This window comes from Eurosta solidaginis, chromosome 4, assembly GCF_040869045.1.
Source record: "Eurosta solidaginis isolate ZX-2024a chromosome 4, ASM4086904v1, whole genome shotgun sequence".
Lineage (NCBI taxonomy): Eukaryota > Metazoa > Arthropoda > Insecta > Diptera > Tephritidae > Eurosta > Eurosta solidaginis.
Genome location: NC_090322.1, coordinates 12197626 through 12224102, shown reverse-complemented (window position 1 = coordinate 12224102; position 26477 = coordinate 12197626). Strand labels below are relative to the sequence as shown.

At 36.8% G+C, this 26477-nt stretch overlaps 1 protein-coding gene across 9 annotated transcripts in view; it reads left to right on the top strand.

Moving 5' to 3' along the window:
• The window catches only part of LOC137249034 (uncharacterized), a 139067-nt gene that overhangs the window by 94485 nt on the left and 18105 nt on the right, over window positions 1-26477 (top strand). For 5 of the 9 annotated variants that reach the window (XM_067780117.1, XM_067780118.1, XM_067780119.1 and 2 more), the window contains 11 exons: window positions 4270-5164; window positions 5229-6251; window positions 6316-7867; window positions 15284-15589; window positions 21983-22394; window positions 22470-23188; window positions 23282-23414; window positions 23478-23609; window positions 23712-23876; window positions 24346-24927; window positions 26091-26471. In XM_067780117.1, coding sequence (XP_067636218.1) covers window positions 4270-5164; window positions 5229-6251; window positions 6316-7867; window positions 15284-15589; window positions 21983-22394; window positions 22470-23188; window positions 23282-23414; window positions 23478-23609; window positions 23712-23876; window positions 24346-24927; window positions 26091-26471 — 6300 coding nt within the window. Of the gene's footprint in view, window positions 1-4269; window positions 5165-5228; window positions 6252-6315; window positions 7868-15283; window positions 15590-21982; window positions 22395-22469; window positions 23189-23281; window positions 23415-23477; window positions 23610-23711; window positions 23877-24345; window positions 24928-25986; window positions 26472-26477 lie in introns of those variants that run through there. The other 4 variants (XM_067780121.1, XM_067780126.1, XM_067780123.1 and 1 more) reach the window with 4 other exon arrangements.

Here is a 26477-nt window from a genome sequence, read left to right as displayed (position 1 = left end):
TTTCGTACCAGAGAGCGAGTCCAGAGTGTCGTCAATTCTTGGCAATGGGTAGCTATCCTTTTTCGTAACGTCATTCAACTTCCGGTAGTCCACGCAAAACCTCATTTTTCCATCCTTGTTCTTTACAAGTACTACCGGTGAGCTCCAGGGACTAGCTGATGGTTCGATGACGCCGCTGTCGCTCATTTCTTGTATAATTTGACTCACAACTTGCCGCTTCGCCAGTGGAACACTACGTGGAGCTTGACGGATCGGCCTCGCATCTCCAGTGTCAATTTGATGTTTCACAACGTTGGTGCGGCCTGGTTTAGAACCATCCTGGTCAAATATGTTCGCGTACTTTAGGAGCAGTTGTTTTGCCTTACTCTGATATGCTTCCTCTAGCCCCTGCGTCCATGCCGTGATGTCATTTGAAAGATTAGTATTACTAGCTGAAACGTGTTCCTGGAGCTGTTCACAGTTAATAACTACTTCAGCCTCTTGGCATCTTCCCAAAATAGCTCCTTTAGTCAGTTTGAGTGGTGAATTGAACTCATTGAGTACTCTTACCGGAACACGTCCATCTTGTTTTGTCATAGCCAGGGTTTTTCCTACAAGTATGTTCAGTGCTGATTTGTTTGCTGCTTCGACAACCCACAATTTGTTTGTCCCACAATCTCCATCAACCTTTGCCCAGATGACTGCTTCGGATTTTGGTGGTATTCGCTGACTCTCTTCCACCAGCACTCGTTTACTGCTGTAGCCTCGTAGCCGAAATTAAGTGGTACATCCATGTTCTTATATCGCATCGTCTTGCTTTGCATGTCGATCTTGATGCCCTGGTCGATTAAGAAGTCCACTCCAATTATGATTTCATCAACAATCTCTGCCACTATAAAATTGTGTACTACCGTGACGTTCCCAATTGCGACTTCACATGATACTTCTCCTAGAACCGTGCTGTCTTCTCCAGTGGCTGTACGCAATCTTGCTCCATGCAATGGTGTTATCTTCTTGTTGACTAAATCCGCTCGAATGATGGAATGAGATGCACCCGTATCTACAGTCAGTAAACGTTCCTTTCCATCCACATGTCCTCCGACAGTAAGATTGTTTGACCTTCTTCCAATTTGTGAGATAGAGATTATGGGGCATTCAATTGAGGGAGCCAGCTGTCGCCCCTTGCGGCTGACTCGCTTTAGTTTAACGATTGAGTGGACTTGGAGATTTGCTCATCTCCTTCAGCTCTGCGTTTACGGCCACCCACATTGTTGGAGCTATTGGGACCGGTGCTGCAATGTCGTGCAATATGACCTGGGTTGCCGCACTTGAAACATTTAATAACTCCGGCATTTTTCTGTTGTGATCCCTTCAGTGCTTCCAAAATTGTGTCTACCCATTCTGGCCTTTCTACTTCTACACGATGAGACTTATATGCTGGTTTACTTAATAGGGAGGCAGTTTCCTGGGTCAATGCATGTGATACCGTTTCAGCAAATGTCAGTTTTGGGTTCGCGTATGTAGCTCGCTTCGTTTCCACGTCTCGTATGCCATTTATAAAACTCTGGATTTTTACCCTCTCGGTGTATTCCACGGGTGCGTCCGCATTTGAGAGATGAGCCAACCTTTCAACATCTGAAGCAAACTCCTGCAATGTCTCATTTGCTTTTTGGTAGCGGTTTTGCAACTCAATTTGGAATATCTGTTTTCTATGCTCGCTTCCATAACGTCGTTCTACAGCAGCCATCAATGCTTCATAATTGTTCCGCTCTCCTTCGGGAATCGTCTGTAGGATTTCCGCTGCTGGTCCCTTCAATGCCACGAACAATGCAGCAACTTTATCTTCCGCATTCCAGTTATTCGCTGCCGACGTCTTCTCAAATTGGAGCTTAAATACCTGGAATGGAACAGAACCATCAAACGTTGGGGATTTTACCTTCAGAGTAGACGTTGAAGTGATTGGACGGTTCAATTGTAACTCCTGCATTCGATCTTTCAAAGCATCCATCTCGGCCTCCACTTTATTTTGTCGTTCACTAACAGCCTCCAGCTGCGATGAGAATTTTGTTTCCTGTGCCTCCATCTTTGTTGAGATACGCTCTTCTTGTGCTTCGAGCTGTAATGTTATGCGTGCCTCTTGTTCTTTTAATTGTTCTGCAATTTGTGACGCCATGTGTGTTTTCTGTTCTTCCATCTTCGATGTTATTCGTGTCTCTTGGGATTCCATCTGTGATGACATATACGTTTTCTGTTCTTCTAGTTGAGATGACATATACGTTTTCTGTTCTTCTAGTTGAGATGACATTGTCGATGTTTGAGCAGATATGTCTGCGTAACTGTCTCTTCCATTTTTGTTGTTTCCTCGCCATCAAGATGAAAGTCATACTCTTCCACGTCAATTCCTTCTACTTCCATTGCCTCTCGTAGCCGTGCCTGAAGTTCAAGTTTAACGCCGCTTGTATTCAATCCACGGCTCTCCAACTCCCTCTTCAGTTGCTGGATCTCCAATTCACTGAACTTTGCCATGTCCTTGTTGTCCTCTGGAATTTATTCAACAATTCCTCTTCTGATACCAATTGTAACGAATTTACTTGCAAATCCTCTTATTTGCAATCCTCTGCTAAGTTCGAATCACTAAACTGTTGAATAAATAACTCCAATTTGTAATAATGCAAAATGGCCTTTATTAAAGTACTTCACAATACACTCAAACTGTGCAACGAATAGCTTGCTTAATTACCACACTGATTGCTAGCTCAATGAAACTCTACTATTCAAAATAATACTGCTATTGCTCGCTAGATATCGTCTTAATCGCAACTGCTTGACAACTCAAATCAAACTGAATTACTTCTTACTCGCTTGCCCCGCTTTTATAGTTTACGCTGCATACTTCTAGGCTCTTCGATTTCCAGAACTTACTAGTTGTTTCGGCTACAAAATCGCCAGCCACAACTACGTGCACAAATTATTGCTCTCTCTTGTGACAGCTCAGATAAGATATATGCATGTGTTTGTGCATTGCCGCTCCGCTGCTCGTATACGTACATATGTGTAGACGCAATTATTTATTCGTTTATGTAGATACATAAAGATTGAATTATTGATGTGAATGTTTGTAGTTTACAGTCTCTCGCGCGCACATAGGCATATAAGTAAATGCATCTGTGTGTGACATCTCTCTGGGCTGCCTTATATATGTGTATACTTGATTTAATTATTAACGTAAATACTGCTTGGCATGGCCTTAGCATCGCCTTAGTGATGGGATAATTTAGTGATGCTAATATCCGTGACAATATTTGCATTGCAATTTCTTCACAATATACATACATATGTACATGTAAAGGTATACATATATACATATTAGCAAACGTGTTTGAACGGTATTGTTTTCTGCAGCAGAATGATCGTCCACTCAGCAGTTGAAATACAAATGTAAGATATCAAGGCGTCTCTAGATTGATTAAGATGCATGCTCACTTCGATTTGTAACCGGCTCATAAGTCCTCCCCTCAGCGTTGCTCGCCCCATCCCGACAAATAAATAAGGAGGAATCTCTTGTTACTTTTCCTCTTGGGTTAAGTATAAGGTAACCACGAATTCATATTGCGGTGCAACGGTGAAAAAATGTTTACAAAATATGACTGCCTCAGGAACTCTTATTTTGACCCCTTGCACTTTTGACCGCCTTAGTGTAGAGGTGACCAGACAATCATAATACTAATAAGAAAAAGAGGCTCGGCCTTGATCTTATCGGAGGTATTTTGCGGGAAAACATTAACATTAATGTGAACTCTAGAGCCTTATCGGCATGGAAGTCTGCGAGAGGGGGGGCGGGTGAACATTTTAACCCCTTCTATAATTTTTTGAGTGTCTTTGTACCGCTCATATGTATCAAATGACTGAATTTATCTGTGGTTACCCCCAATGACAAACTAGAGCACCCACTTCAGCCAGCCAAAATATTTTAAAACACCTCCTCCTGAATCAATATCCCCTTGCCAAAAATTTACGCTTCTGGCAAACGGCGTTACCCTGAGAAAGCTTTTTTCGGGATACTTGCAAGTAATGTTACAGGCAGATGTCGCCGAAGAGGTCTCTTCATCTAAAATGTCTTCACGTTTTTTGTAGCTTGTTTAAGATAGGTAGGCGCAAGTTTCTCATTAACTTTTTTTATATATATCTTTTTCAAATGAATGTTTCCTTGATTTTTTTCAGGATAACAGTATTTATACTATCTCAAAATATGTACCATTTTATTAACAAAATGGTTTCTCTTTTCTCCAGCAGCCACCAACAGCATCTGCTGCTTGGCCACAAGAAACTTACGTGCAACCAACAAAAATAATGCAACCGAATATTGCTGCAGCCAACAATTGGCCATCACAGCAGCTACAACAACAACAAGAACAACAAAATCAAAAGCATTCAAGTGCTGAGCATAACATTTGGCAACCCCCAGATGTGCAAGCGGCACCTGCATCCAATAATATACCAATACAGCAACAGCAGCAATATTCACATCAAACAACATATGACAACTATTTTTCGGCAAATCAAACAATTCAACAGCAACAGCTGCTACCGCTGCTGCCGCTACCACCCGCAGCACAGCCTACACAACATGAGCAGACATTGCAGTCATTACCACATGATAAATCCAATTATTTTCAACCTCAGCAGCAACAGCCGCAATCACTGCCAACTCAACCTGTCGCTGAGTTTTTCGATAACAATAATACAAACAAAAGTGATGGCTGGGGCGATTGGGATTGGAATGATAATGGTAATGTAATTAGTGGTGAAGTAGTTGAACAAGCCGTAGCCGGGCAGCAATCGCAACACCAACAACCCACACAGTTACCGATTCATAAACCAACTCACCCAGAGCATCAACATCAAGCATTTGATTCAAAACCAACGAATTATGCAAATTCAAATGTAATTGCAGACAGCTTTAGTACGCAACCAAATGATAATTGGAATTGGAACTTGGGGGATGGCGTGAACACCAATGCAAATACGGTAACGCTTGAAAAGCCACAAACTCAACCATCCCAAGTGCCAACTACAAATTCACGTCAAACGGCACAAGTGCCGCGACAACTTGCAAATATTGTTCAAGTGCCACAGCAGAAAATTGCCGAGTTCGCAGAGACAGAGTCTTCTGGCAATTTTCAAGGTTATTTTTAAAAACAGGCTCAATTTACATTTTATCATCATATTCGTATATTTTCTTCTTGCAGCTAAACCCACTTCACTACCTCTCTCCGAAATAACCAATGAAAACTACAATACCAGTTCCGGCGCACATTCTTCTGCACCCATATTGTCAGTCGCCAGCATTGCTGCTACAACTAATACCAACATCCCCAACTCTGTTTATGTATCACAAGCTAAACCAGTTTCACGTCCATCACGCCAATACGCTTCACCACCAGGCGTTGCTAGTCCAACAAATGATCCATTAGTGGATGCATTAACACCACCACAAGGATTTCAAAATGAAATATCTCCAACACAACAGGAAACGGTACTATCGGCGGCACCTCCAGCTGTTGCCAACAGCAGTATACCGTTGCAAACACCATCACCTGCCATGACACCGCCTAGCAATTTGCCGCCACCACCTGGTGTTGGTGCCGCTGCTGGTAATCCTTTTAAACGTGCTGGCGCCCCACAGCATCATCGTGTTGGTCTTTTGGCAACATCGGCGACTGCTACAACAGTACAACAGTTACCGACTGCTGCAATTGCCACAGCCTTTACGGTACCACCACCGCCACCAGCAAATTTTGCTAATCCTTTGCTTAGTCATTTAGAACCAGATAATTCGGAAATTTTGCATGAAAATCAAGAAGTTTTGGGTATAACCATGTCATCTTCATCACCGTCACTTATAGTACACCCTACTTCGCAAACAATTACTTTGCCAGGAGCTTCAATGGAATCTCCAGGTGTTGCACAAGCCGCGTTACAACCACCGCCAAACGATGAACGCAATCAATACTTGCAAACAAGCCCGCTGTCAGAGAACCCCGATGAGGAACTAAATTTGGAGGCAGATAGCTTACCACCACCAGGTCTTTCGCGACTAGTGCTGGGGCAGCCTGAGTTATTGGAGGGGTCACAGCGTATGGTAACCGGCACGGAGGAGCCGGCGAATATGCATAGAGATGAACGTCATGCTGATGGGGAGGATACATCGCTAGAGCAGGTGCCACCAGTGGCATTGTTGAATGTCTCATCGCGTATCACTAGTGTGGGAGGTAGTGTATTTTTTATTGACCATATTTGATGTTAAATAACGCATTTTCAATATTTGTTTCACAGCGTCGTCCACATCTGCTTCCAACAACAACACTATTGATATTACCACAGATCGTAATTTGTATTTGGTTCCCGGCGAAAGCAATGCCCATAACGAACCGCGGGTTGTTACAGGCGTTGAAATGTCACCAGAAACTAATGCGATCCCGCCACCGCCACAAATTGCTAGTGGGCGGCGTGAAATCGAACTGGATGGAGAAAATTTGGAAGATCAACAACAGTTGCACCAATCACTTCTTCCGGGAAATAGTCGCGATGAGCCCCCCTTGGAGGGTGCAGCAGCCACTGCTGAGCCAACGGCACCTGTCGCTGCAGAGAGTCAAGAGGGGCATCATCATCATCACCATACAACGCATCACCATCATCATCATCACCAAATGAAATCTAAGGATCTCTCCAACGCTTCGACAGGCAATGATGAGAGTGATCCATTGACTGATAATCAGCATCTTCACCATCACGGTGAGCGTTACACCGGCATCAACAAGCAGCGCAAACACTCGAACGACGAGTTGGAACGCAGAGTGACAGACCGTCATCAGCGTCGCGATAAACAACGCAGTTCTGCCGATCGTTATGAAAGTGATGATCTGGAACTCGACGGGACTGAACCCTATTCGAGTGATCGTGATAACGAGCGAGATCGTGAACGTCGACGAGGCTATCGTGAGGGTAGTGTACGCAGTGATCGTGAACGTGAAGAGCGTGAATATGCTAAAGATAAGCGCCGTCGTGGTGGCGGTGACAAACGTGATGAACACGAACGCGACAAATTGCGTGACAAGTATTATGTTCGCGAAAGCGGCAAATCGGATGCATTCCGCCGTAGCACGCGTCACAATCGTCAATATGAAGAGAATGTAGATGATGTGACGGGCCGGCGTAAAGAGCAATCACGGCGCAGCGGTGCGCGTCATCACAATGAGGATCGCGCTGGGCGCAGCGATCGAAGTGAACGCGAATATGATGATTACAATCGTCGTCCGCGTGGCGCAAACAAGCGTAGCGTGGTCGATAAGAATAACGACGATGGACGAGAAGCACGCCGTAGCACATATGTAGAAGATGAGCGACGAGAGCAGCGACGTACACGTCCTGAGCGTGGTAATGATTATGATACAATTGAGCGGCGACATCGGGCGGGCGCCGGCGACAAATCAATGCGCGCCGAACGCGGCGACGCACGCGAATACGAAGAATATCGTAAACAAAGCTCGCGTAATGCACGCGAAATTGATTTGGAAAAGGAACGAGCACGTTATGATCCACGACATGCCGCTATGTATGGTTACGCGCCTGGATCGTATGGTTATGATCCATACGCTTCATATTACTATGAGCAAATGGCACGCACTAATCCGCAAGCATATTCAGAGTGGTACAAAAAGTACTATGGTCATGCGGCGGCAACAACAGCTGCGACTTTGGGTGGTGTGCATGCCACAGCAAGTGGCGATCATGCTAGTTTAAATAGCAGCTCATTGGCAGCAGTGACTGCAGATGGGCGTGAGTCGGTGCATTCCGGACGCAGCTCAGTGCAAAACGACAAAGAGCGGTAAGTTGGCTGAAATGTTTTGTAATACACATTTTTCTTTTTTTCTTTAAATGTTTTAAGTTATAACTTCAGTTTGGATTTCCAATTTGCGTTATTAAGCTTTAGTTGAGTTTTAAAATTTATTAGAGTTTAACTATATTTCGTTTTTGTTTTGTTTATGCTTTGCTTTATGTAAAATTATGCGAAAAAATGTAGCTTGACGCGTGTTTGAAGTGCGCACATATGTTTGAGTTCTATTTTTGTAGAGTTTCTGCCGTAACTGTTGCTGTTCTTTTACTATTACTACTACCTTCTTATCATTTTCACTTTTAATCTTTAATGGAATACTAACTTGTTCCCTTTAAACATATTCTCACTTAAAAATAATGAAATAAACGGGTTAATTAAAAATATGTTGCATTCAATTAGCTGTATTACGACTCATACTTAAATTTTATTTTACAAAAAAACTTTGAGCATAGCTTACTATGTACCGTTATTTTCTTAGTGTACATTACAAAAAAAAAATGCGTTGAACACAAACTAAAAAAAATATCCTAGGAAAGAAAAAATACGTTATACACGGGAATAATGAAACATAAAATGATAACTAAGAAATAGAACAGAAATGAAGAAAAAAAGATAAATGAAAAAAATGTATTTAATTAGGGAGACAGGCTATATTGCTTTCCACAATTTTTTGTTATTGATGTTAGGGAAAAACAAGTAAGGAAGGCTAAGTTCGGGTGTAACCGGACATTACATACTCAGCTGAGTGGTTTTTAATTCCATATCACATACGTTTGGGAAATATCGACCAAATTGTAGACCAAGGGTGACATTTTTTTGAAAGATTTTCCTTCATCCTTTGTCAAATAAGGGAAAATCACCATGTAGGAAAATGAACCTAGGGTAACCCTGGAATGCGTTTGTATGACATTGGTATCAAATGAAAGGTATTAAAGAGTATTTTAAAAAGGGATTTGGGTGAACGCCTTTTCGTGATATCGCCATAAAGGTGGACCAGGGTGACCCAGAACATCATCTGTCGGGCACTGTTATTTTATTTATATATGTAATACCACGAACAGTATCCTTCCAGATTCCAAGGGCTTTTGATTTCGCCCTGCAGAACTTTTTCATTTTCTTCTACTTGATATGGTAGGTATCACACCCATTTAACAAAGTTTTTTCTAAAGTCATATTTTGCGTCTAAAAAACCAATCCAATCACCATGTTTCATCAACAACAACAACAACCATGTTTCATCCCTTTTTTCGTATTTGGTATATAATTATGGCATTTTTTTTAATTTTTCGAAATTTTCGATATCGAAAAAGTGGGCGGTGTCGGATTTCGCCCATTTTTTATACCAAGATGAAGTGAGTTCATATAAGTACGTGAACTAAGTTTGGTTTTTTGCTCAAGTTATCGTATTAAGAGCCGAGCGGAAGAACAGAAGGTCGACTGTGTAACACTGTGTCGACTGGGCGTGGCTTCAACCGATTTCGCCCATTTTCACAGAAAACAGCTATCGTCATAAAGGCTATGCACTTACCAAATTTCACAAGAATTTATATTTTTGTTCGACTTATGTCATTAAAAGTATTCTAGACGAATTAAATGAAAAAGTTCGGAGCCACGTCCATTTTGAAATTTTCTTTCATTTTTGTATATTGTTGCACCATAGCATTACTGGAGTTGAATGTTGACATAATTTACTCATTTACTGTAAATATATTCAATTTTTTGTTAAAATTGGATTTTGTGTTTTAAAAGTGAGCGTGTTCGTCATCCGATTTAGCTAAGTTTTATATAGAATATATAATAGTAATAGGAGTAACGTTCCTGCCAAGTTTCATCATGAAATCTTCAACGACTGCTAAATTACAGTTTGCAAATTAAATTACCTCCTTTTGCAATAGGGCCGTGCCATGCCCATTGTCCAAAATTTTACTAATCTTATATTCTGCGTCATAAGGTCAACCCTCCCACCAAGTTTCATCGCTTTATCCATCTTTGGTAATGAATTATCGCACTTTTTCGGTTTTTCGAAATTTTCGATATCTAATTGTTTTCAAATCTTAAAATTAAGGAACACGTCTAGCAGTGCATCACGAAGAATAATTTTATCATTGTGAATTCCTACAAGTGAATCTTTTCATTCCTCCATTGGCATACCTATGTAAATATCAAATAATCTGAAAGGGAGAATGGCTATCGCGGATGATAGAGAGATTTGTTTGTTTTCCCGTGGTAAAGAAGTTGAATTTCCATGAGCTGCCCATTTGTGTTTCATACGAACTTTTCTTGGGAATTTTTAAAGTGTTGTTATTAGAGAAAATATGAGCATTCAGTTAAGCAAACATGTTGAAATATGTAAAAAAGTAATATACCAGTCATTTAAAAAAAATGGTCAAATAAAACTATTGAGCAAATAATTCAAGTAGTCGAACAGTGATTTAATAGGCTTTTTGCCGTTGTGAACGGGTTTTCAAACATTCGCCACTTGTATGAATTCACAATGAATTTAATGATCATTTAATGATCATTATCTTGTATTTCTTATCTTAATTTTAAAAACTCGACAGTTCACAAAGCAGGTCTGCTAGCATTCTGCATTTGATTTAAATAATAATAAGAACATAAATTAAACTATATGCAGTCACAAGTATTAAAGTAAAAACCTTTTTATTTCAACAATTGCAAAGTCATTGCAAATTATCTTGTTTCGTGCTTTGGTCGATAAGACGGGTGGATTACTCTAATCGTAATATGTATAAACAGTTGCGATCACGAAAATAGCAGTGGACATTTTTTTTCAAATTTTATAAACTTTATTCTTCTATTAAAATTTCGATAATTTATGAAAAAAAATGTATGAATTGCATACTGCAGCGAAATTAAGAGACAGTCATGCACGCAAAGCACCAGTTTCGCAATACAGTTTTAAAGACTACTTCCGAACTGGTGCTACTCGGATGCAGAGCGGAATAGTTGGTAGTCATACTTATACCAACAGCGCTAAAGTCTGAGTTAAATGAATTGCCACCATGGTGTTATGGTAGCGTGCTCCGCCTATCACACCGTATGCCTTGATTTCGCACCCCGGGCAAAGCAACATCAAAATTTTAGAAATAAGGTTTTTCAATTAGAAGAAAATTTTTCTAAGCTGGTCGCCCCTCGGCAGTGTTTGGCAAGCGCTCCGGGTGTATTTCTACCATGAAAAGCTCTCAGTGAAAACTCATCTGCCTCGCAGATACCGTTCGGAGTCGGTATAAAACATGTAGGTCCCGTCCGGCCAATTTGTAGGGAAAATCAAGAGGAGCACGACGCAAATTGGAAGAGAAGCTCGGCCTTAGATCTCTTCGGAGGTTATCGCGCCTTACATTTATTTTATTTTTAATTGATTTTTTAAAGACAGCGTCCATTTTAGAACCCTCTACAACCGTACCAATTAAGAACGCGTTGAAAACGTCTGCAAAATGGGGACAATTGCCATTTCGAGCGGACAAAATTAGAGCTAGTACTCGTCTCTTAATGAGATAGTTCTGCGCTAGTTTGGAACTAGTACGACTCCCTTCAGGGCAAGTATCAGTAATGGGTCTCTCGAAATTCGCATTGATTTTTGACAATTTTTTTTCCAAAGGGTTTCTCAGATCGTTTTGCTTTTAAAAAATAAGGCTTTGAATAAAAATTCAAGATTTTTCAAAACGTTTTTGAGATTGGTTTGCATACTAGTTTCCGACACACAAATGATGAACGTTTTTTCCTAAAATAAACGAAAATAGTAAAAAGAAGAATGTAATTGAAGAAATTTGCAAAAAAAAAAAAAAAAATGCCGCTGCTATTTTCGCGTTCCATGATGGATTTACTTTTTATTTTGTTTTTGTTTTCTTTATCATTGAATTACTAAGCTTTGATTTACAATATTTAAAATTTTGAAAACTTTGTAGGTATCTCTTGGTAATAGTTTAATTAGATGAGTAGGAAGTAGTTGTAGCTGTGTTTACAGAGATTATAGATGTAGAACGTCAATTGTTTTTCGTGATAATCAGTTTCTTTAAAGCTGTTTTTACTTTATGCTTACGTATGTTATTTTAACACTTTGTTTTTTGTTAATCAGACATCATTATCTTCGTTTTCTTTAATTTGTATTTATTCTGTAGTATGTAACACCGTGGCGGCCACCGTGGTGTGATGGTAGCGTGCTCCGCCTATCGCACCGTATGCCCTGTGTTCAACTCCCGGGTAAAGCAACATCAAAATTTTAGAAATAAGGTTTTTCAATTAGAAGAAAATTTTTCTAAGCTGGTCGCCCCTCGGCAGTGTTTGGCAAGCGCTCCGGGTGTATTTCTGCCATGAAAAGCTCTCAGTGAAAACTCATCTGCCTCGCAGATGCCGTTCGGAGTCGGCATAAAACATGTAGGTCCCGTCCGGCCAATTTGTAAGGAAAATCAAGAGGAGCACGACGCAAATTGGAAGAGAAGCTCGGCCTTAGATCTCTTCGGAGGTTATCGCGCCTTACATTTATTTTATTTTTAATTGATTTTTTAAAGGCAGCGTCCATTTTAGAACCCTCTACGACCGTACCAATTAAGAACGCGTTGAAAACGTCTGCAAAATGGGGACAATTGCCATTTCGAGCGGACAAAATTAGAGCTAGTACTCGTCTCTTAATGAGATAGTTCTGCGCTAGTTTGGAACTAGTACGACTCCCTTCAGGGCAAGTATCAGTAATGGGTCTCTCGAAATTCGCATTGATTTTTGACAATTTTTTTTCCAAAGGGTTTCTCAGATCGTTTTGCTTTTAAAAAATAAGGCTTTGAATAAAAATTCAAGATTTTTCAAAACGTTTTTGAGATTGGTTTGCATACTAGTTTCCGCTACACAAATGATGAACGTTTTTTCCTAAAATAAACGAAAATAGTAAAAAGAAGAATGTAATTGAAGAAATTTGCAACAAAAAAAAAAAAAAAAAAATGCCGCTGCTATTTTCGCGTTCCATGATGGATTTACTTTTTATTTTGTTTTTGTTTTCTTTATCATTGAATTACTAAGCTTTGATTTACAATATTTGAAATTTTGAAAACTTTGTAGGTATCTCTTGGTAATAGTTTAATTAGATGAGTAGGAAGTAGTTGTAGCTGTGTTTACAGAGCTTATAGATGTAGAACGTCAATTGTTTTTCGTGATAATCAGTTTCTTTAAAGCTGTTTTTACTTTATGCTTACGTATGTTATTTTAACACTTTGTTTTTTGTTAATCAGATATCATTATCTTCGTTTTCTTTAATTTGTATTTATTCTGTAGTATGTAACATTTTTATATTAATTATATGGATCAGAGAAAAAAGGTAAATCTCGTAAATTTTTTGTGTAAAAAAAATTCAGGCGGCGGTCTTTAGTCTTCGACTTGTTTTCATATGTTATAGGGAAATGCATTTTTCTGATGTATTAAACTAAAATTTTTTATAACCCGAGTTGATTTCCGCACTAATTTAACCATAGAAAAATGCACGAAATACCTAATATGCAGTCAATAATACATACATATACAGCTGCGAATATGAAAATAGCAGTGGCAACTTTTTTAAAATCAAATTTCATCAATTAAACTGTTCTTTTTTATTTTCGATAGCTTAAGCAAAGTTCTATTAATTTTGTAACTGAAACTACCAATCTTAAAGCATTAAACAAAATTATTTAGTATTTTTTGTATATTTTTGAGTATGCAGTTTTTTGACCCAATCAATTTCATTTTAACAAAGTACAAGTCATGGGTCTCTGAAAACTCGCATAAATTTTTAACAAAATTTTTTTTGAAGGGTGTCTCAGAATTTGCTACATGTAAAAAATTAAGCTATGAAAGAAAATCCAAAACACCCTTCGGAAAAAAAATTGCCAAGATTCAATACAAGTTTTGAGAAACCTATAACTTGTCTTTTTTTGAACTAAAATTGGATTAGAGAACTCTAGATAATAAGTTCGAAATTTTCGTGAAATTTGTTTCGAATTTTTACGAACATGTTTTTGAGATGGGTTTGCATAATTTCAGTTAAATCATCGAAAATAAGAACGTAATAAATAAATTGAATTGCTATTTTCGTGCTCGCTACTGCATGCCTAACAATAACTAATTTACAAGAAAAAGTACAATAATTTGTATTAAAAGTCCCAAAATCTTTGCCTAACCGTTTTTTATTACAACTTTCCTTCCACTATCGATACATAAAAGCATCTACACTCTCTTACTATCAACTTAATCCAGACTAGAACTTTTTTCGTTTGAACCAAAGGTTGACGGCAGACTGCGCGCTATAAGCTATGCTAGGCGATAAGTAATTCTAGTTTTCCATAGCTTCCTTTTCTTATATTATAGCAATGCTTCTCGCGTCCTATTATAGCAATGCTTCTCGCTTCCACTCTAGTCTTCATCCTTAACAAAGGCTGGTTGATGTGCAAATATTTTATTATTCCCTATTTACTTTGAAAACTCGTTGCATTCTTTTAGGAACATATCACAGTACATTAAAACTTATGGCCGTGTCACAATGAAATTTCCCATGTTCATGAGTTTTGATGCAAAAGCGCACATCGTCACAATCGCGCAAGATATTGAGTTTATAAATATAAAAGAACTTGAGACTTAGCAGTTGGAATTTATTACGGCTTGCCAATTCACACAAAAAATTTTTTCGAACCACATTTATAAACACTCTCACTATACTAAAAAGACACTTGCTAACATATTTCGGCTCCTATTCATTGTTAAAATGCAGTTTTTAATTGTGAAAAATGTTATAAAAGTACCAACGAGTGGGAAAAATAGTTACACTTGCAAAGTCTGAAAGCGCTCATAACCAAGACACGTGTAAAATTCTTCTTCCTGTGTTTGGTTTGCAAAAAAAGTTGGAAGGCTATTTTTTCGTGTCATATGGCGCTGCTGATGCGCTGTTTGTCGCTCTCCATGCAAATACGTGCAATCTATTCATCTGTCAACGCACGATGCTGCATCAAAAATCTTATGTGATGGTGCATTTAGGGCTGCAAGAAAAGTATGTTTAACAGCTCCTAAAAGTATGCTATAAATATTGCTCACATAAAGCGAAGGAAGTGAAAGTATTCAAATATTGATCCCTTTAACTTAGTGTTGTATGTCTGTATGAATGTGTGCGAGTGTGGCTTATTTGTAGTATCTAAAACCTATCTGAAACCCGTAATTGTGTTACTAACTAATTAAAAAAAGCACTCAACCTTACGTGGTTGTCATACATTTGTAATTACTAAAAAAAAATAATTACTATTTAGAGCAAAATACGCAATAAAACGGAGAATAAAAAAAAATACATAAATTGAGTTTGAAAAAAAGATGAAAATTATAAGCAAATAAATTGTTGAAATTCAATATGCAAATCATCCATCCAATCAACTTTAGGTATACACATGCATACATATCACAAGCCAATGAATATCATCGTCATTTGCAACAGCGACATATGCATACGCAACAAAACATGATTTACAGCCAGCAACAACATACGAATATGTCGCTAAATTCAACTATGCTAGATGACAGTAAAGCTGAAGTATTGCACACAGCACGCTCTACAAGCAATTTATCACAAATCGGCAGCAGCATTGGTGGTGGTGGCGGTGGTGTTAGTGGTTTGACGGCATATTATGCAGGCGTTGGCGGAATTGCTGGTGCTTACTATGCGCGCTCCGATTATGCAGAGTCCAGGTGCTGCCATGCAACAACTTTACAACTACTACTACTACTTCAACTACTATTTTCTATTTTCGTTTTGCTAGTAAAAATAGAAGACATTCGAGAAAATAATTACATACACTTTTTTAGGGTATTCACAGTGGGTTGTGTGTGCAAGTTGTATGTGAAAGGGTTGAATATTTCGTTTGAAAAATGAATTTTGCTCAATAAAGTTCGCTTACAATAAAAAAAAAAACATACATATAGTTCACTCAACAAACAAGTCGTTCCACATATGGAAAACTTCTCATGAACAGAAAAAATTCCAAAATTGAACACTTCCTGTGAAGTAGTTCCAGAAATCAAAATTTCACTACACTTGTTCGACTTTCAGACAGTTTATATGTCATCTTCAGTGGCTTTGCTTAATGGTTTTTGAGCTCCATAATAAGTATTGATTAAACGATTTTCCTTACATCATACACAAATTATTCATATTAAACACTTTTCCATGCATATTTTTCCTGCTTGGGTTCTAAAGAAAACTGCATACTACTTACTTGCACATTTAATTACACTGTGAATACCCATTAATCATATCTATTCATTGTGGGTTGAACTACTTTATTGGCTTTTCTGTGTACAAACTGTTTGGCTTTGGTAAATATTTGCAAACTAGTTTTAGTGGCATTACATAATTGCATATTTTATATTTGCATAAAAATAAGTAAATATTTCTTATGTATATATATCGCATACCTAGCTCTTAATAGAGGTAACTCAAAATGTGTTTGTTTTGAGGGAGAAAAATCTTGATAAACCTGAAAGAGCGCAATTGACTGTGGCTATGAGTTTTTCACATTTTTCGGAAAATATGTTTTTTGAGTTAACGTTATTTAAAACTTGGTATGCGATATTATAATGGATTATATCGTCGCTGTGCCAATAGTCATAACATTATTTTCTCCAATTATTTATATAAGATACATAATACATATTATCTTTATTTCTGCTTTGACCATTTTTTGATATATCTTTTGGTTTAAAAGTAATCAAAAGCTGTCGTGCGCTGAAAGTACTAAGTATAAACGATCTAAACAAAATTTCAGCTCCTTAATCAATAACTGAAAAACATCTAATTATTTTTCTTGTCACAGGGACGATATTAAATTAATTAATTTTGGCAAAACTTTCTGTTAAATGTATGAGTATTCATTTACTATCTTCATGTATGCATTCATTTATGTATATTAGTGTAGGTCAATTTGTATTAAGCGAATCCTTTCGACATTAACCCATGCAGAGGCGAAAAAAAATGTTAAGCTAAAAACTCAATTAAACCGTGGCAAAGAAGCTAACTACTATACTATGACTTCTTATAGCAATCTCCACTTAGAGCTTTATTCGAGATTTAGACATATGAAAGGACTTAACGCAAAATTTTGCAAGTTTTATCATACAAAATTAAATCTCGAAACGCAGAAGATTTAAGTTGATTCAATGTTTGTCAAATTTCGTCGATTAAATTTCGCCTATTTTATTTTCGAATTTTAACAGTAAAATTCCATTAATTTCATAACTGGAACTATGCAAACCAAACCTCAAAAAACTTTTCGAGAAAGATTTACGAACATTACGAATTTTATTTTTGTAGTTCTCTGAACATTTTCGAGCATACAGTGTTGTAGATCAAACAATTTTAGTTTCAAAAAGTACAAGTAAAAAGTACAAAAATAAAATTCGTAATGTTCGTAAATCTTTCTCGAAAAGTTTTTTGAGATTTGGTTCTTGAAATTCACATTGATTTTAGACAAATTTTTCCCGAAGGGTGTTTTAAATTTTCCAATGGCCTATTTACTTTTTTTTAAATTAATATAATTAAAATTATGTATATATTTATATATGTTTTTGTAGACGTGTACATGAAAGCGTATTACGTTGTATGAGTGTAATAAAAAATGTTGAAAATTTGCCCACCCGGTTTGAACACTTACCTTATAAAGAATTCAAAAAATATAAAAAATTCATTTTCGGCACCCTGTAAAAGCAGCGAAATTGGGCCTTTCTTTATTTTTATACTCAGTTGAGCAGAGCTCACAGAGTATATTAACTTTGATTGGATAACGGTTGGTTGTACAGGTATAAAGTAATTGAGATAGATATAGACTTCCATATATCAAAATCATCGGTATCGAAAAAAAAATTGATTGAGCCATGTCCGTCCGTCCGCCGTTAACACGATAACTTGAGTAAATTGTGAGGTATCTTGATGAAATTTGGTATGTAGGTTCCTGGGAGCTCATCTCAGATCGCTATTTAAAACGAACGATATCGGACTATAACCACGCCCACTTTTTCGATATCGAAAATTTCGAAAAACCGAAAAAGTGCGATAATTCATTACCAAAGACGGATAAAACGATGAAACTTGCTATGTGAGTTGAACTTATGACGCAGAATAGAAAATTAGTAAAATTTTGGACAATGGGCGTGGCACCGCCCACTTTTAAAAGAAGGTAATTTAAAAGTTATGCAAGCTGTAATTTGGCAGTCGTTGAAGATATGATGATGAAATTTGGCAGGAACGTTACTCCTATTACTATATGTATGCTTAATAAAAATTAGCAAAATCGGAGAGCGACCACGCCCACTTAAAAAAAAATTTTTTTTTAAAGTAAAATTTTAACAAAAAATTTTATATCTTTACAGTATATAAGTAAATTATGTGAACATTCAACTCCAGTAATGATATGGTGCAACAAAATACAAAAATAAAAGAAAATTTCAAAACGGGCGTGGCTCCGCCCTGTTTCATTTAATTTGTCTAGAATACTTTTAATGCCATAAGTAGAACAAAAATCAACCAATCCTTGTGAAATTTGGTAGGGGCTTAGATTCTACGACGTTAACTGTTTTCTGTGAAAAAGGTTGAAGCCACACCCAGTTTTTATACACAGTTATCGTTAACACGATAACTTGAGTAAAAATCGATATATCTTTACTAAACTCAGTTCACGTACTTATCTGAACTCACTTTGTATTGATATAAAAAATGGCCGAAATCCGACTCTGACCGCGCCCACTTTTCCGATATCGAAAATTACAAAAAATGAAAAAAATGCCATAATTTTATACCAAATACGAAAAAAGGGATGAAACATGGTAATTGAATTGGTTTATTGACGCAAAATATAACTTTAGAAAAAAACTTTGTAAAATGTTCGCAAACAATTGTTGTATCAAGTAGAAGAAAATGAAAAATTTATGCAGGGCGAAATCAAAAGCCCTTGGAATCTTGGCAGGAATACTATTCGTGGTATTACATATATAAATAAATTAGCGGTACCCGACAGATGATGTTCTGGGTCACCCTGGTCCACATTTTGGCGATATCTCGAAAACGCCTTCACATATACAACTACCACCACTCCCTTTTAAAACCCTCATTAATACCTATAATCTGATACCCATATCGTACAAACAAATTCTAGAGCCACCCCTGGCCCACCTTTATGGCGATATCTCGAAAAGGCGTTCACCTATAGAACTAAGGTCCACGCGCTTTTAAAATACTCATTAACACCCTTCATTTGATACCCATATCGTACAAACAAGGTCTAGAGTCACCCCTGGTCCACTTTTATGGCGATATCTCGAAAAGGCGTCCACCCATAGAACTAAGGCACACTCCCTTTTAAAATACTCATTAACACCTTTTATCTGATACCCATATCGTACAACACACATTCTAGAGTCACCCCTGGTCCACCTTTATGGCGATATCCCTAAATGGCGTCCACCTATAGAACTATGGCCCACTCCCTCTTAAAATACTCTTTAATACCTTCCATTTGATACACATGTCATTCAAACACATTACAGCGTTACCCTAGGTAAATTTCCCTACATGGAGATTTTCCCTTATTTTGTCTCCATAGCTCTCAGCTGAGTATGTAATGTTCGGTTACACCCGAACTTAGCCTTCCTTACTTGTTACTATTAGGGTACTCACAGTTACTTTTTTTAATGTTAAAAATGGTTAAATGTGAAAATTACCAAAATGAAGACTGTGAGCATCCCTAGTATTGATAATTTGAAATTATTTAAATATTTTTTCCGTTTGTTTTTAGTTTTCACATTTTCGCATTTCCTTTTGAATATAGTTACAGAATAAGACCCCAGATGGGTAAAGGATTTCTTCGAACGAATTGTGCCCTGAGTGAATACCTTAACAAAAATGTATCGCTCATTGCGTAGCATTTGTTTTTTTTTTTTTTAATTTGTTGAAATATACATGAAGTAAGTGATCGAACCCAAGGCACATTTTCAACATTTGTTTCTATTTAAGAAAAAAATGAGTTTTGCTAAATTGCATGTTTAAAATAAAATATATAGTTAATTTAATATCTATGATCTTAAGTCAGACTTAATTTTTTCCATACATATAATCAGGGCTGTTCAAACATTTTTATATTGTGCAAATCACAAGACATATACAAAATTAGATGTACACGAAAACTTTTTTAAATTGAAAAACAAAATTTTTTTTTAAATGTTTAAAGTTTTTGATAGTCCCCTTAATGAATAAATTGTGAATTAAGATTTTTCTCAGTGCTACAATATTTTCTAAAATTTTTTGGTTGTCAATTTGTTAGTGTAAATTTGAATATCATACCGAAGTGCCTTGGATTCATATAGAAGTGCTTCTTCTTTGCACTTTCATATGAAATTCAGACACTTTCATGTGAATCGAATTTATACATATGTGAGGGCATATGGGAGTGCTATGAATTTTTTGTATGTATATTCAAAGTGTGATTTTGTATCTGTGCCTAACTATTCTTCAGGGCAAAACAAAAACTTTTGTGCTGTAAGTGTATAGGGAGGGGTTGAGCAGCTCTGAATATAGATTATGTGTATATTACAAATTCTCAATTCGAACAACTTCGAAAAATCGGTATTTTTTTTTTTTGGTTACAAATAATTAGCTTTTATTCGAAAAAAAATTTTAAAGTGTAAATTACCAGAATTTTTGTATTTCGTAGTCTAGAGCACATTTCTGCAAATCAAGGCATTTTATTTTAGAAGAAAGTGCATTTTTGAACTTGGACCTCTAAGTAGGCGTATAAAAAATATAAGAAAAGTTTTTTTTTGTTCAGTTCAACAATTTTATCCCATAATTTTTTGTAGGCAAGTCTCTTTGCAGTCCAAACTATTTAAATAGTTAAGCGTGAAGTAAGGAAAGATAATAAGTCACTTTAGATTGTGTTTTCAGTTTGAAAAAATTCAGAAAAATATACTTGTAGTTCGAAAAAAACGAAAGTGCTCTTTCGCATGTAAAGAGCAGAGAAACTTTAGCAATTTTAAATAAAAACGTGAATTAGCCGTATGCTGAAAGGGCTGAAAATCCAATCTGATAAACTATATACTTTCAAAAAATATATCTTGTTTCATTGTTTTTTGTGCTGCGAATTGATTTTTTGAACTGAGTTAACAAAACAACTAATAACTCTTCGAAAAGTGAAAAAAAAATTGTCATGTAAAAGAAAGGATTAAGCAATGATAGAAAGATTTGAACTTAAATTAGAAAAAATGAATTCGAAGTTAAAAAAAATCGAAATTTGTTCTTCAACTACATAAAGTCTGAAGATTTCAGCGTTTTTAATGTGCTCAGAGGATTGAATAAAATTTTTCTAAAAAAAAAAGCAGAGCAGATTATTATTTGAAATTATATTTTTGGTCAAATCAGTGATTCAAAAAATTCGAATTCGAAGTAATTCGATTTTCGAAAAAAAAAAAACAAAATTTTTTTCCTACTGCAAAGAGTGTCCAGAATTCAGCGTTTTTGAGCTAAACATGCAACTTACGGTTCGTACTTCGCAAACAATTGGTAACATTTTTTATATTCAATAGGTCAGATGTGATTCTTGGAAAAAACTTCTTATATTTCAGACAACAGAAATTTGTGATAAACCGTCACTGCATCAAAAAGGTTAAAGGAACTATAAATCTTTAGACAGTGCGCTTCGTTGTTAGCTCTATAATACAATCAAGTGTCTTTTTGTTCAAGGTTCAAATCTACATATTTCATAATTTCAAATCTTTTAGTAAATGCATGATTTTAAGACAGATACATGTTCTTCATTCTGTGGTCACAAGCAATAATTGACTGAGTCTTATCTTTTTTTATGGGACTTGGGCGATTTTTGCTTATGAATACAGAATTATGCGCATGTGCAACAATACAAATTTAAAAAATGTAATATATGCTTCTAGTTTTAAATTTGTTTTCCTTTTCTTGCTTACAATTTCCTTTAATTTAAGATTCGATTACTTTCAGATTATATAAATGTCTTGTCATATTAATATTCGACAACTTTTTCTGCAAGGTTTACTAATTTATAATTTTACTCATCTCTGATTTAGATCTGGTCATTTGTCGTTGCGCGATGCTGATGCCATTGCCGAATCCGATCCACAACGACTCACACCACGTAAATTCGTCAACGAACACACAATCGTTACGTTATCGGCCGGTATAATTGTTACCGTTAAACCGAAATACACCTCGCATGGTGCTATTAGTAATATTGTTAAATTGCATCGATTGGGCGCTAACGATGCGACGCGCCAACTTTTCCAGGCTTACCCTGGTCCGTTGGTACGTGGTCTTACACATAAGAAAACAATTATTGAATTCTGCGAAGAGCAAATACGTATGGGACCCATGGAGACCACTATATATGCCAAGCAGCTGGTGTGCAATAATATTGAGAAATATCGTGGATCCTACACGTTAATGTGGAATTTATTGATTTTATTGCTGCGTCAAAATGGCGTAAGTTTTGTTGTTTGGAATTGAAAGTTGGTGTGCCAAAAATTAAATTTTGTTTTTATTTTCACTCACTCATAGATGGTCGTTGGCACGGATATAGCTGAGTTACTTTTGAAGAATCAACAACAATTTCCCTATCAAATTGAAAATAGCGATGGAAATGTATCTTCGCTCAGCAGCGATGAAGCAGAAGTGGAACAAATTGAATTAACCGCTGCAGAGCAGCGTAAGTCCGAAGATGTAGTAATACATGAAACCGATATAAATGCTACAGCTATGAAGCAAACGCCAAAATCTACAACTAATATCTGCCATACACCAACTCTTAGTGAAGTTGAGATAACTGAAAAGTTTCGCAACTATTTGCTTTATGGCAATGTTAATGAGGCACTCGATTGGGCCACTGATAACAATTTGTGGGGTCATGCACTTTTTCTAGCCTCCAAGGTCGATCGGCGCTCACATGCAAATGTTATGATGAAGTTTGCTAATAAGCTATCCTTGAACGATCCTTTGCAAACGCTTTACCAGCTAATGAGCGGCCGTCAGCCCTCTAGCGTGACAAGCGTGCAAGATGAGAAATGGGGTGACTGGCGCCCACATCTTTCAATGATACTATCGAATACGTCACAAAAACCAGAATTGGATCGTAAATCTATAACAACACTTGGTGATTCGTTGTTGAATCGTGGTGATTTATTTGCGGCACATTTTTGTTATCTCATGGCACAGGTGGGCTTCGGGCGTTATCAGGAGTTCGCTACGCAAGAGAGCACGTTACAGCAGCATTTGCCAAAGTAAGTTTAAAGCCTAGACTATTTTGTTTAAAAGGTTTCATAGTAGAATATTATTCTTGAAAAAATATCTGATTTCATAAAATTTTTTTTCAGACTCGTTTTGCTTGGTACGTCGCATTATAAAACTTTCAATGATTTTGCCACAAATGAAGCCATTATTATGACCGAGATTTATGAGTATGCTTGCTCATTGAATGATGAGAAATTTTCATTAGTAGAGTTTCAGGTAATCTCTAACTTTTTTTCTCCCCTTTAGCATCTAGTCATCAATATCTAAATCATTTTCTAGCCTTATAAATATCTGCTGGCCACACGCCTACTTGACTATGGCTATCATCTACGTAGTTTAATGTATTTCGAACAAATTGCGTTGCATATACAACGTGATCCAAGCAAATATGAGCTAAGCTTCATAAATAAGGTGAGCTTACTTTTGGCATTTAAGACATACATTTTTAACGAAATGAAAAATCAAAACAAATATTCAACTTTACTCTTTTACACTTCCTTTTTTGCTGCAAAGATTTATGAGTTTGCTGATCGTTTAAAATATTATGACCCTGTTTTGGAGCGCTCACTGGATGAACAACAACAAAATGCAGATGATAATTCAAATAATAATCAGTTGGCAAATTTCGAGGAGCAGAAATGGTTGCAAGATTTGCGCGCCATAGCTGTGCAACATAAGGTGAGTTTTTAAAATGAGTTCAACGCTTTTTTGTTAGTAACTCATATAATTCATAATTTACGTAGCGCAAGGGTATATCTCCAATTTGTTCCTTTTAAGCCCACAATTATAGTCTTCACGCACTTCTGGGCTTATGAATATTTGATAGTACTAAACCACTTGCTCATTAAATATTTACTTATTTAATAGGCCTTATTTTTTTTAATGAGTTTATGATACATTATAAATGTTTTACATGTAAAAATTAAATAAAACACTTACAACAAAGTTGCAAGCCTGAATAGACGGGCTCGTAAAGAAATACATTTGCAACGCTGTTGTTATTACAGATTGCTGTCATCTTGATCTCATCATTTTGGTCTCACCTTTTTTTTAAACTTAACTGCGCGTATTATTCAATTCTTGATATCATTTAATGCAACATATGATTCACTTTTTTGTTAAAATAACAAAAAATATTTTGTTTTAGACCGTTTACACCAGTTCTGCTGCAGTTGGCTACGATCCAATACCCGACGCTCAAACTCAAATCGATCAACAATTTGTGGAGCTGAATAAACAATTTAATGCGCTGAATATGCAATACAATAATCACAGCAATACAGAACAAGTGCCTACGTTCTATAATCCTGACACAATGCAGCAACAACAGCAAGAGCTACAACAACAACAACAACAACACATACATAATGATTATAATCACCAGCAGCAGCAACCAACAGCAGTTGCTGCTGATTACAATAGCCAGCAAGTAAATGCAGCACACTCGACTGATGCAATGGCTGAAAAGCCTGCAGATGCCAACGATCCATATGCTTATTATAATCAACAACAATCGCAACAACATTATATGCAGCCTGAGCCACAGCAGCAACAACAAGAACCCACGTCAATTCCGTATTATGATCCAACACAACAACTTCAGCCACAACAACAACAGCAAGCTTATCAAGGTTATGGCACAGAAGCAGTAGATACACAAAATAATGCTGGTTCATATGATTATTGGGGTCAAGAACGACAACAACAACAGGGCAGCTATGGCGATGCGGTAAGTGAAGAGTTAAAAAATCTCATTTAAAATTTCCAAGTTAGTGTAGTTTTAAGAACGAAAATGTCCTATGTTCGCATGTGGAAACATTTTTACAGTTTCATAGTATTCATTTAAAGCATTCACCAAACGCGGGGGAAAGAAATTTTGTTGGTTCAATCCGATATTATTAAAGTGGTAAAATAAAGCTGCGGAAAAAGTCTTGCTTCGTTTAAAGCAGCCACTGCGCTACTTATCTGTAGACTTGGTAGCATTTTCTAAGAAAATATCTGGTGGAATTTCTAATATTTAGGTAAGCAAGGATTTTAGTCAGTGATTTTAAATACCATTTCAAACCGTTTTCGGGTTTTAGAGACTTTTGTGTATAAAGTCTACTAGTTTTTAGCATTTAAAGTTGTTATAGACTTTTAGAAATGTGTGTCAAATATTCAGAGGAGTTTGAACGCGCTTAAAAATGTTGCTGATATATGTAGACTTCTATATTACCCGAATGTGGTAATCGTTAATTGTTTTTAGTAACGTGGACAACCTAGCAAACAAATGTTGATGTAGCCCCGCTTTGGACTACTCAGCCGCTTGTTCCAGATAAACATAAGGTGGCCCTAAGCCTAAAGCACACATAATCGGTAAACTCCTTCACTAAATCGCGCCTGGCAAACCCCGTTATCAATATACACTATCCAACCCTTGCAGAAAGAGAAAGCAGACTACCAAGGGAGGCACGAGTTACTCTGGTCCAAATGCGTTCTGGATACTGTAACAGGTTAAACTCTTACTTGTACAGAATAAACCCCGACATATGTAATGTATGCCCCGCATGGGATGTGCCCCCACATGAGACCAACCATCTTTTTATGGTCCAACCCTGTTGAAACTTCCAGATTCCTTGGACTCCCGTTATAAACAATTTTTTGAGTGGTAGTACCTATTGAATGGGGTGAAGCACTGTTAACACAACAACAACAGTAATGATGTAGCTTTGTGTTTTGTGAAAATAGTGTAGATTGTAAATAATCTTCCAATATTTCACTTTATTTGACTACTTGTTTACATATTTAGCAACAATCTGATTAGCTTTTACTCAAATATATCATCTTAATACCAATTTGTACGCATGCTTACCATAACATTTACTGGAATGGTTTCGAATCGTGCTACTCCAGCACGCTGCGAATGATTTAGCGCTAGAAACAACAACAAAAACTGCTTCAGAACACGTACCTTACGATTCTACAAAAAATATTGAACGGAAATTAAAATCCAGCGAAATATTGGCTTTAAAGCAAATGCTCGCGAAGGATATGCCAACAACTAAAGCACATAAAACAACATTGGAGAGTAGCCATAAAATACAACAACAACCAATAAAAATAACACCAGCAGCAGCCAAATTATATAACAGTTATGATGGTCCACAAACGCTTGTTGCGAAAAAGGCTAATATTAATCATATCAACAATCAGCGTACAACTAGTTCTTCGGAGAAGCAACAACAACTAAAATCCTCATCACAAACCACATCTTTTCTTAGTACATTGCCAAATGTAAGT